The 13,436-nt window shown below is 35.7% G+C and overlaps 1 protein-coding gene across 4 annotated transcripts in view; it reads left to right on the top strand.

Moving 5' to 3' along the window:
• LOC106056377 (uncharacterized) overlaps positions 1-13,436 on the top strand; it is an 89,616-nt gene continuing 76,180 nt past the window's right edge. The window contains exons 1-2 of one of the 4 annotated variants that reach the window (XM_056012915.1): positions 1-190; positions 295-766. In XM_056012915.1, coding sequence (XP_055868890.1) covers positions 613-766 — 154 coding nt within the window. In that variant the 5' untranslated portion in view covers positions 1-190; positions 295-612. Of the gene's footprint in view, positions 767-13,436 lie in introns of all 4 variants that reach the window. The other 3 variants (XM_056012917.1, XM_056012916.1, XM_056012914.1) reach the window with 3 other exon arrangements.

Consider the following 13,436-nt stretch of genomic DNA (forward strand, 5'->3'; position numbering starts at 1 on the left):
GCGCACCGACCATGCGAGCGGGCTGGAACGGGGGGTAGGCCTGGCAGTCTCAGTGTAAAAAAAAAAATTACTTTTTAAATGGTGGGGGAAACGTATCTCAGGGAGGACATAGCAAAACAGAAATGAAAATAACGCGGACTAGGTCTAATTAATTGTGCTCTCAGTCTTGCAGACTTAATACTTATTGTCCGTAAGATTATTTACCTTTGTTCACGTGTCAATATATTAGATTTAATAATATTTTGCTGTTTTTAAAGTTTAAAATTTTCTAGTTTTCAAAATATACATTTACAGATAAATGTTTTTAAAGTGTAAGATTAATTCTACACATTAATTAAGTCAATATAGCCAACCTAAAATAAGGGCTACTGTACGTAAAATATCGGGCCTAATTAACATATCGCTGATATGCCGTTTATTGGTACTTAATATCGACTAACATAAGAAAGGACTTCAAGTACCAGACGAGCCATTCATTGTTCTTGGATTATTACTAACTGAAACAAACTGTGGAGGACTTCTTTCTTTGGGATTATGTGCCTGAAAAAAAAACAATATAATATTTTGTTTACCAGGATTAACTTGAGCGCAGCATGACGTTGGTCAGAGTCAATGGTTGACACGCACACAGCTATGAGTGGACACAACTCCAAAGGGCGCCACGTGCGCTGTCCACTCCCCAGTGTTGTGTTCGTAGCTCGTCTCTTCACCTTTCACCTCCTGCAGTTTCTGGTGCTCCATTTTGAGGCCCAAACACTAGCGGCAGGTAAGTCCAGATGTGGGTCTTAGAACTTATCTCTTTCTTGTGAATGGGAAGGGGTGGGAGGGGAAAAGGGGGAAAGATTTGTCACGTGTTGAGCATCATGGGAACAAATTAAATGCACATTACGTCAAAACATTGGGCCCCCTGTCTAAACTCCAGGGACTGTTGCATGTTGCCATATAACAGTAGAGGACGGGTAACGGGAACAATGAACAGATGGGAATTTCAGAAATAGTGGATGCTAGGTGTGGCTGGGGTTTTGTATTCAAAATGTCTAAATTTACCGAATTATTTATGAAATATAATAGTAAGACGATCTATTTAGTTTCAAGGATCTACTTTTGGCATCATTTTAGCCATGACAATACTTGCCGTTGACATGTCCACATAACCACAAAAAACTATTTAAACAACACAGAGACCTAGATGTAGACAATACCTTACTCTGTAGACTTCTGGGAACGTTGAAGTATTTTTTGTAAGCTTCGTTGTTCATTTGAGTTCATTTTATCTGGTACACTTTAAATATTCAGTAACATTGAAGAGTGAGAGTGACGGCAGGAGAAGGGAGGTGATATAAAAGAAGGGAGAGACAGAGGGAAAGGGAGGGAATGGAAAATAGTAACGAAGCTTTTCCAAATTTTATTATTAAATCTCCATGTCCGCCTTTTGTCAGTGACTTTTGATAGGAAAGCTGATATTGTGCTTAACTCGATTGTGAAAGTTCTTATATCAAAAAGCGAAACATGCTGTGAATATCCTATTTCTTTTCCGTAATCAAGCTCGCTTTCTCTCTCTCTCTCTCTCTCTCTCTCTCTCTCTCTCTCTCTCTCTGTTTTCAAATTAATTAAGAATTGCTATGCACATATGTATTAACCATTTTTGAAATAATCAGCTAAATTAAATATAAAGGTCACTTCATGAAATTATTAAATACTACGGCATAGCAAAGTAGCATTGCTTAAATACCGCATATTTGAGACGTATACAGCATCTTAGTTCACATAAGTGAGTATGACATCGTATCCAACATCCTATGTGCGCTCGGTAAGCAGAGTTAAAAGTGTGTTTGGAATGGAAAGCAAGGCACATAATTCACAAATACGTTCAGGGTTTATTCTTTAATATTTTTGCAGCTTCAAAAAAAAAGTTGTGACCTCATTGTGGAGGCAAAGTGTTTTGTTTATTTGTAAAGTGAGGTCTGAACTGCATCGAAATACAGTTGGGGAAACCAAAGGTGGCTCGTCGTTAGGGTGGTCACCCACGTTAACCGTTCACCTTGAAATCTGTAATCTTCACTACATCTGTTAGATCGAGACCATTGGTCATAGAAGGCCTGAACACTGAACTGCAATGTCACAACCTGTAGGCAGTTTAGACCAATAGCTCGTTGCCACGTCATAGGTTTGATGGAGGACTATGAATCTGAATGGACAAACAACTTCCACTGGTAGCATCCACTAACAACTTGTCAGTAACGATTTAGATCTATGAGTCTTCGTCTAGCTCCCCATCCTTTGTTTTTTAAAGACGTTTCTAACTACTGTTACTGTGACATTATTGTTATTGTGCTTTGGTGTTGCTCGGTCGTCTGTCTGTGTACAACTTACTGATGTAGACGTACTTCATTGTTTAACGTGGACTACATTAAAACAGACTTCTTGTTAAACAAAACGAAATATATATTTTATTTATATATTTATACACATTCAACATGAAATTAGATATACGTAGATACACAATTGAAATTATAAAATTTAAACCAGATACAAAAAAATATAACCTTTTTTTTGTCTCACTACCAACCCAGATCGTTACTCTCCTCAATTAAAAATATTTACTTACTAAAACATAGACTATTAAAGATGTTTTTAAAAAAGAAGGAAAATGAAAAAAACTTGACAATTTAATTTTTTGTTTCTTCTAAAACATCGCATGCTTTTAGACGTAAGTATTATTAATAAGTGAATATGTATCAAAGCTTTTGAAAAACTATGCCCTGGGACTCCACTTACTTAAAACCGGCACTGTATCATAGGCCAGAACACTTTCATTGCACAAAGACATCGACTAAATATACTAATTTGAAAAGCCTCTTCTATCACATAAGTACAGCTACCAGTTCTTGAATAACTATTTTCACGTCATATAGAATCCTTAAAGACAATTTGCACCCATTACACCACAGTTACACCACAGATACACCACAGTAACACCACAGTTACATCACAGTTACATCACAGTAACACCACATTTACATCACAGTTACATCACAGTTACATCACAGTTACACCACAGTTACACCACAGTTACACCACAGTTACATCACAGTTACATCACAGTTACATCACAGTTACACCACAGTTACATCACAGCTACATCACAGTTACACCACAGTTACACCACAGTTACACCACAGTTACACCACAGTTACATCACAGTAACACCACAGTTAATTCACAGTAACAGCACAGTTACACCACAGTTACACCACAGTTACATCACAGCTACATCACAGTTACACCACAGTTACATCACAGTTACATCACAGTTACATCACAGTTACACCACAGTAACACCACAGTTACATCACAGTTACACCACAGTAACACCACAGTTACATCACAGTTACACCACAGTTACACCACAGTTACACCACAGTTACACCACAGTTACATCACAGTAACACCACAGTTACATCACAGTTACAGCACAGTTACATCACAGTTACACCACAGTTACACCACAGTTACATCACAGTTACATCACAGTTACACCACAGTTACACCACAGTTACATCACAGTTACACCACAGTTACATCACAGTTACATCACAGTTACATCACAGTTACACCACAGTAACACCACAGTTACACCACAGTTACATCACAGTTACATCACAGTTACACCACAGTTACATCACAGTTACACCACAGTTACACCACAGTTACATCACAGTTACACCACAGTTACACCACAGTTACATCACAGTTACACCACAGTTACACCACAGTTACATCACAGTTACACCACAGTTACACCACAGTTACACCACAGTTACATCACAGTTACACCACAGTTACATCACAGTTACATCACAGTTACACCACAGTTACATCACAGTTACATCACAGTTACACCACAGTTACATCACAGTTACATCACAGTTACACCACAGTTACATCACAGTTACATCCAAGTTACATCACAGTTACACCACAGTTACACCACAGTTACATCACAGTTACATCACAGTTACACCACAGTTACATCACAGTTACATCACAGTTACACCACAGTTACACCACAGTTACATCACAGTTACATCACAGTTACACCACAGTTACACCACAGTTACACCACAGTTACACCACAGTTACATCACAGTTACACCACAGTTACATCACAGTTACATCACAGTTACATCACAGTTACACCACAGTTACACCACAGTTACATCACAGTTACATCACAGTTACACCACAGTTACATCACAGTTACATCACAGTTACACCACAGTTACACCACAGTTACATCACAGTTACACCACAGTTACAGCACAGTTACACCACAGTTACATCACAGTTACACCACAGTTACATCACAGTTACACCACAGTTACATCACAGCTACATCACAGTTACATCACAGTTACATCACAGTTACACCACAGTTACACCACAGTTACATTACAGTTACATCGAGACCAATCGTTAGAGAGGGCTTGAACACTGTCCTGCGACTTCTCAACCAGTGGGCAGTTTGGACCAATAGCTCATTGCCACCTCACAGGTCAGTTTTGATTAACTTTTGGTCTCGGTTTCATCCGATCTGGTCGAATTGGTCGAATCCTCTCCTTTAAGACAGAACCTTTTCCTATCACTGTGTTCCAAGGTCATGGGTCGTCACCATGAAGTACGAAGAAGTCCAATTAATTTAAGATTGCGTGCACTCTCGTGTCTTCTGTATTTTTACATCTATATGGCAATGTTACAGTGGTTGACAATTGTAGTCAAACTAAATTTGCATTTATTTGGACCAATAAATGTATCTTACTTATTGTTTGCCATCAGTACAAAGTCTAACATCATTGATATTCTTTCCCATAGCTTCGTAATGTCGGTATTGGATTTGAAAATAAATAAATAAAACGAAGCCATGAAATCGTTTGGAAGTGCAAGGATATTAACTCTTGAAATTGATTTATTCTCTCCCCTTTTCATGGCACAACCCATTTGTTACCTCCCTTGTTATTGCCAAAGAACACTTAGGGGGCCGTGTCAAAATGTAAAGTTACAAGAACAAAACAAAATGCCGAGTTTAATAGTTGCTAGAGATGTCCTAGCTGTGTTGAATTAGAGATCCATAAGGTTGTTTTTTTATACAGATCATGTTACATTTTATAATTATAGTAATAATTATTTAGACAATAAAAAGAAAAACATATAAAAAAAATAGTTTTCTTTAAAGCACAAAGCTTATACGAAGTGTAAATATACCAATTAGTTCGAATCAGTCATATATTAAATTTGTAATAGTTCTAGAATCTAGACCAACAACAATAAATCTGTGTGATTATAAATATTTTTACCTACTGTTTTTGTTGTTGTTGTTGTTTAGCGCTATTTCATGCTTTTAGCTTTCTCTGTACGCTACGATCCTATCACTTGTCTCCACCAGTTGGATAAATGGGTCGGGGGAGAGAGAAAGAAAGGGAAATATGGGTGGATATTACGGTGATTTGTTTTTTTTAAAAGCATTCACACAAAAAAAGGAGTGGTAACGACCTGAATTCGATCTCGTGGCTCACGCCTTTTAGGGCCGACGTGCTAACCATTCTGCTAGTGAAGTACTTATGACTGGAGAAGATTGTATAGTTATCTATTGTTTGTTTCCAATTTACTTTAAGGCGCGAGCGTCATCCGAGATAGGGTTTTGGAGAAGTAACGTGTAAAAACGTTTTACCAGACAGACAGACAGACAGACAGAAGGAAAGAGTGAGACGATATAAACTTTGTCAACACCATTTAGTCTTGAACAGACTGTAAAACAGATCACTAGACATCTAGACACAATGGTAATGTTCATTTTCAAACTGTTTCAAGAGGTAAGGTGTTTCTTTGTCTGGATTTGTTCTTGGTTGGTTATTTTAAACACGAAAGAGACAAATAGCTTTTTTACAATGAAACAGATACCAATTTTACAACGAGACTTTACGAGACATTTAGAAAAACATGCATCAATTAGTGCGACATTGCTGTTCCTTGTTCTTGAGATGGTCCGGCTCATTTTATCACCTACCTAGTGCTACGAGATGTGAACTATTGCCACGAGATGTGAATTGTTGCCACGAGATGTGAACTATCGCCACGAGATGTGAATTGTTGCCACGAGATGTAAACTATTGCCATGAGATGTGAATTATTGCCACGAGATGTCAACTATTGCCACGAGATGTCAACTATTGCCACGAGATGTCAACTATTGCAACGAGATGTGAATTGTTGCAACGAGATGTGAATTGTTGCCACGAGATGTGAATTCTTGCCACGAGATGTGAATTGTTGCCACGAGATGTGAATTGTTGCCACGAGATGTGAACTATTGCCACGAGATGTGAATTGTTGCCACGAAATGTCAACTATTGCCACGAGATGTCAACTATTGCCACGAGATGTCAACTATTGCCATGAGATGTGAATTGTTGCCACGAGATGTGAATTGTTGCCACGAGATGTGAATTGTTGCCACGAGATGTGAACTATTGTCACGAGATGTGAATTGTTGCCACGAGATGTGAATTGTTGCCACGAGATGTAAATTGTTGCCACGAGAAGTGAATTGTTGCCACGAGATGTGAACTATTGCCACGAGATGTGAATTGTTGCCACGAGATGTGAATTGTTGCCACGAGATGTGAACTATTGCCACGAGATGTGAACTATTGCCACGAGATGTGAATTGTTGCCACGAGATGTAAACTATTGCCACGAGATGTAAACTATTGCCACGAGATGTAAACTATTGCCACGAGATGTCAACTAGAGAGTATTTAATTTTTTCGCTTCAACAAACATCTAACACACTGACTTGAACATAAAATGTTAACTTCTGAACAAACATCTAACATTCAAAATTGAGCTGGAACTTAAAATGAGTACTTCTGAACAAACATCTAACATTCAAAATTGAGCTGGAACTTAAAATGAGTACTTCTGAACAAACATCTAACATTCAAAATTGAGCTGGAACTTAAAATGAGTACTTCTGAACAAACATCTAACATTCAAAATTGAGCTGGAACTTAAAATGAGTACTTCTGAACAAACATCTAACATTCAAAATTGAGCTGGAACTTAAAATGAGTACTTCTGAACAAACATCTAACATTCAAAATTGAGCTGGAACTTAAAATGAGTACTTCTGAACAAACATCTAACATTCAAAATTGAGCTGGAACTTAAAATGAGTACTTCTGAACAAACATCTAACATTCAAAATTGAGCTGGAACTTAAAATGAGTACTTCTGAACAAACATCTAACATTCAAGATTGAGCTGGAACTTAAAATGAGTACTTCTGAACAAACATCTAACATTCAAGATTGAGCTGGAACTTAAAATGAGTACTTCTGAACAAACATCTAACATTCAAGATTGAGCTGGAACTTAAAATGAGTACTTCTGAACAAACATCTAACATTCAAGATTGAGCTGGAACTTAAAATGAGTACTTCTGAACAAACATCTAACATTCAAAATTGAGCTGGAACTTAAAATGAGTACTTCTGAACAAACATCTAACATTCAAAATTGAGCTGGAACTTAAAATGAGTACTTCTGAACAAACATCTAACATTCAAGATTGAGCTGGAACTTAAAATGAGTACTTCTGAACAAACATCTAACACAGTGATGTCCAAATATTTTCGACTCTGAGCCACACAATTATAGGACAATGGTTTCACGTGCCACATCCCCACGGCATTGCGTCGAGTTTAATGAAACTGAGCAACTCCTGCTTTTTTGTACGCTACGGTCAGAAATTCTGGGGTACAAAACCAACACAACCACGGGCCGAATGTGGACCGCGGGCGGTAGGCTGTAGGCTGGGCCTAGTTATTGATCATTTAGTTAAACATTGAAAACATTGCAACAAAAGCATTTCCCTCTGAGATTACTGTATCTTTGATATATGAAGATTACTCAAGATAAATATATAAGTACTCTAGCGTTAGTAATAGCGTTTATATTTTGAATTATTTCAAAGTATATTTGCTTCTGTTACTTTAAAATACATCTTTCAAAAAAACAAAAAACGCTTGAAGATTTCAGGAAACGGGAGGTAATTGTATTCGGCTTTTAGGTACGACCGGAAATAACTTGGAGCTTTGGTCTCACTACAATATCAAACGTTGATTGTCACTTCACGGAAGCAATTAACGGATCAAACTCCATAACACGCAAATGTTTCGAAATTTGGTGTTTAAAGTGCTTTCTTTTCTACTTTTATTGAACACTATTAGCACAATATTAGTTTGAACATTTATATGAATTGTTGTGATATCAAAGAGTGGTAGGGTGTTATGTATCACGAGGTCCTCAAGGATCGAAAAGACCTTCCTGCATGGAACAGTTTCAGGAAAAAAAGGAGAAGAGGTAGACACATAAAGCCATGGTAAGACAACACGAGCTTGTCATTGAAATATATTCAAATCCAGGTTAAAGGCAGAGAGGAATGGAGAAAGACGGTGGACAGATTATGTGTAGTACCCCATCGGTCAACAAAAAAACTAAGGGATAGGTGGTGGTGAAAAGTTTGTGCTCTAGAATTTCAGAACAAAGTTCCAGGGCTGGTATCCTGCCGTACTTGTCCTTCCAGCTAACAAAATAGGACATGACATAATCAATCTCTTTCCAGAAATAACGTTTGTACTATGCGTGGCATAAAACGCCTGTCTACCTATCAATGGGGCTCCAGTTCTAATTCCAAGTTGTCTTTGCTGAGCACCTTAAGGCAGCAAAGAAACATTCTCCGAGATACATCAAATAAAATTTCTAAAGGAACGTTCGGATATTACGTAACGCCAAAAATCCCATTTTAACCCCATCACCCTTGTTACAAATCGTAATATAACTCAATACCCCCACACACACACACACGTAGACGAACAACAACAAAAATTAGAATTTTAGAAACGACTTATTTTTTAATAACCATTTCCCTAAATTACATTTTTAGTGGCCTCCGAAAGGGGAAAAGACGCTATTAGTTTTGTGTGGAATGTCCGTCCGTCCGTCCGTCCGTCCCGTTTAGATTTCGTAAACTAGAAAATATATTGGAAATCCGACATCGTGATATTTTAGACCTTTCAAAGTTCTGTTGCAATGGCTACATTTTTTTTTTGAAGGTGAAAAATTAAATTTTTAAAATCAACTATGCAAGCAGTTTTTTCATAAAAATACATTTTTACAACTATTCACTATTAATAGTAACAATGACATGAGGTTATTTAGTAAGTTAGATGACTATTTACCATATTTTTAACATATATATGCAAATGGTTTTGACTTTTAAATAAAAAAAATATTTATAAATGCATTGCTAAGTTATGTAAGTTCAGTCATACTAACTACTACATTTACAAAAATGGTTACTATTTTTGTTTTCAAAGAGAAAAAAATCAATTTAATATGCATGTAAGTGAAACATAATTTAAAGAAACAATTAATAAATAGTTTTTCATATTACAATATTATTCATATTATCGCGTTAATTGCAAAGTGCATAAAGATATATAAGAAACTTAACTAAGGTATTGTTTTTTTATTTATTTATTTTTTTACGAATTTTTTTTTATGAGGCTTTGAATAAAAGATTGACCGTATACAAAATAATTAGATCAATGAGATAATCATCGTCTCATATAAGTATTTTAGCGAACTAAAATAAAAAAACAATTGATGTATAAAAATAAATGAGTTGACAATGTTGATATTATATGTCAAAGAATGATGATTCATTTTCAATAAACCTTATATATATACAGAGAGAGAGAGAGAGAGAGAGAGAGAGAGAGAGAGAGAGAGAAGTAGAAAATATAAACAGACAGACTGATAGACTGACTGACAGTCTAATAGATTAGATAGATAGATAGATAGATAGATAGATAGATAGATAGATAGATAGATAGATAGATAGATAGATAGATAGATAGATAGATAGATAGATAGATAGATAGATAGATAGATAAATTCTGAAATCGCCCCTTAAAATTAAACACAACTCACTATACTTTTTTTTTAATCAATAAGATTTAAAGACATGAAAACCTTGGCTTACCTGGCCTGAGTGGCCTCGACAAATATTTGGTTGCATTTTCTTTAAAACAGATTTTTTTTTTAACACTGGTAGAACTAATCACCGGTATTAACCAGAAAAACTTTTCTGTTATAACATTGTAAGGCTTCAACGGCTAAAAGTTTTTTTTTTGCCCGCTTTTATGTGGAGAGATTCTGTGGTAGACTTTGGAACGAGAAACATATTCTATGAAACATGAACTGTCCAACAAAATGAAACAAACAATCGCGAGTAAGCCTATTTGTCAGGTATTAGGTGCTTTTTAAACATTTTCTTTGTTAATTTCAACAAACAAATACACACACAGTACACACACGCCACACCAGGTATTGTAGACACCAGGTCTCCCCCACATATATTACAAACATAACACACCAGACACAAGACAAACATTACACACATACCACACGTAAAATTAATCCGTTAGTTAATTGGTATTGTATTATTAATTATTTTGTTTGATAACATCAAAGGAAATGAATCTTTCAGTATTCATAGATACGGATAAATATGTAGGGTGTTGTCCCTGATCATTGAAGACGCTATCACTTTCACACTCATTCTCGGATCAAGTTAAAACTTTAAATTAATATTTATTGTACTTAACAATCAATGAATCAATTTTAAAAAAGAAACAAAAAAAAATAATAAATAAAACAACTAATTAGTTAATAAATTATTCGTAATTAATTATTCTTTTTTTTTTTTTTTAATGTTGAATAACGGAAATAATTTCTATATTATTGAGAGATATATACATATATGCGCAGTTCTTTCCCTGATATAAGCTTTTTTTTAATAGTATTTTAATTTTATTTTGCTTGTTTGGTGGTATATTCATTCATATTTCATATGAACAATTATGACAATGATAAACTCTCATAAGCCTCTCGGCTATTTAATTAAGGCTATGTAACACTAAATGTATGCAGGCTATTAGAAATTCGATTTATCTTTCATTGTTTAGTTGTACTGAGACAAATAAAAACAATGTTATCAAGAGTTACAGATATACACATTGCTTGGTAATATTTGTAAATATTGAATAGCTTGTCTATGTCATGAGTGACAAAAAATGTAGGTTATACTTGGGTCTGAGAAGCCATGTAAAAACACAGCAGCTTTTAGAACATAGAACTTGAAGATACTTGCCTTATTAGGGTAGCAATGACCAGACTTCTTGTGAACTTTGTTGTCAGTTTCAGTTACTGGTCTCGTATATCGTCAGGTCTAAAATGTTTAATCTCTCGCTGAGAGATAGACTTCACTGATATGCTCTATGTTTTATACATATTTAAGTTAAACTAGAATCTGGGTGTAAATCAAGTGTTGATATTTCGCTTGATTAATTGTCAATATATGCTGAATATTTCAGTAGGCTTCTCAGCCGTAGGCGTCAAATAAAATAAAATAAAACAATTACCTGATCCAACAATTTCAAAAGACAATAATTCTATAAATAAACTAATCCTTTCAAAACAAAAAAATAGAAGGATATTGCATTGCATTACAACATATATATATATAAATTCGATTCTATAATGTAATACACACCTTTCTGTCACTCGACTCCTTGATTTTAACTTTAACTCCTCTATTTATAACCTCAACAAGGGCCGGATTTAAGGGAGGGCAGGCGGGGCCTCCATAAAAGAGATAAAAAAACTATATATATATATCCGATTTTTGACGGATCGGAAACTAAGAAAAATATTTGTTTCTTCTTTTTCTTACGTCTTTTTCTTACGTCTGCTGATAACAGTGTCGTGGTTAAGAAGAGTCTGGATATAGCATGCTTGGAATATGTACACGTAGCTCCGAATTTACAGCAGTGTGTCTACCATGGGTGTCACCCTCCCCAAACTGAAAAGTGCACACTTTTTAAACTAAAATATGCATACTAAAAAAGAAAAATTAGATTCAATATTAAATTACTCTACTCATGTTTATTAAAATTTGGCAAGCTTTTAGATTTAAGTTTAATTATTGGTAAGTGGAACTTCCATAAAACTCCATCCCCGGTGCCTCCACATACTTCAATACAGCTATAGTCTTATTCGTGGTTACATCAGAATCTATTTGGCCTAACAAACTAATTACCTCCCCTGTCCCCCTAATTACGCCTCTTCCCGGACCCCACTGTGATAGCCTACAGCACTCCTCCAGGTTCCTTGCAGGCTAAGGGGGCGAAAACACATTTTTTTCCTCAAATTTCTAAAACCATGCCGGACCTCACTGTGAGAGCCTACAGCACTCCTTCGGGTTCCTAGCAGGCTAAGGGGGCGCGAACAATTCTAATAATAATGATTAATGGAAAAAGAAACAAAGAAATGTTAAAACAGAATCAACATTCATTTTAAAGGTGTCTAATTCGTAATTAGTTCAATGTAATTTGTTTAAAAAACATCGATAGCTTTTATTTTTTATTATTTTTTTTTTTTTGAAAAATTTGAGGGGGGTGTTGACACCCTGAGCTAACCGCGCCTGTTGACACCGACCTTATTTACGCCACTGGAATACCGTAACGTAGGGCAAGGGCGCTGTTCTAATAATGTGTATGGCTCCCCCTGGTCTAACGCTACGTAAAGATAAGCTCTTTAGTTTCTCGTCTGATCATCGTCTGTTTAATGTCTGCAGCTGCAAATGTCTCCGTGAGTAACATTTATACGTTGACACCATCTGGATACTTTGTATTTAGCTGACTATCACGTTATAACAAATTAAAAATGTAAATCAGGCAACGCTAGACTGTGATAGTAAGCAATAGAGTCGGCTCTTGGAGAAACAGAGTTAAATAACTTCAAGAGTAAGTAGGAATATAAACTTTCATACATTGCTTTGTACTATGTACGTTATAACCCCCTAGAAAGTATGGATCTATACTTCCTAAGGTAATGCATAATTAAATAAAAACAAAATAAAACAAGGTTACAAAGAGAGTTTGTGTCAAACACAAACTCAAAATCGGCCCCCGAAGTGGTCACACACAGGCAGGTAAAAAGGCATGTTTCAATATTTTCAGAATAAACATCAGAATGAAATTATATAAAAGACAATTGACAGAAAAGAATGGAGAAAGAAGATTGACAGAACTTGTATTGTGCCCCAACGGTCCAGCAGACCAAAGGATAGGTGAAAGTGAATGTGAAGTTAGATGTGAACCTGGCCTAACTAATGTCTTATAATGAATATCTAATTCATCTAATTGTTTTGTAAAGAGTCAATCTCTTATTCAAATCCTCAATTGTGTTACATTTACGAAAAAAAAATAATTTCTTATAGTTATGTCATTTGTGTATTATACCCCTCTTCG

This window comes from Biomphalaria glabrata, chromosome 15, assembly GCF_947242115.1.
Source record: "Biomphalaria glabrata chromosome 15, xgBioGlab47.1, whole genome shotgun sequence".
NCBI lineage: Eukaryota > Metazoa > Mollusca > Gastropoda > Planorbidae > Biomphalaria > Biomphalaria glabrata.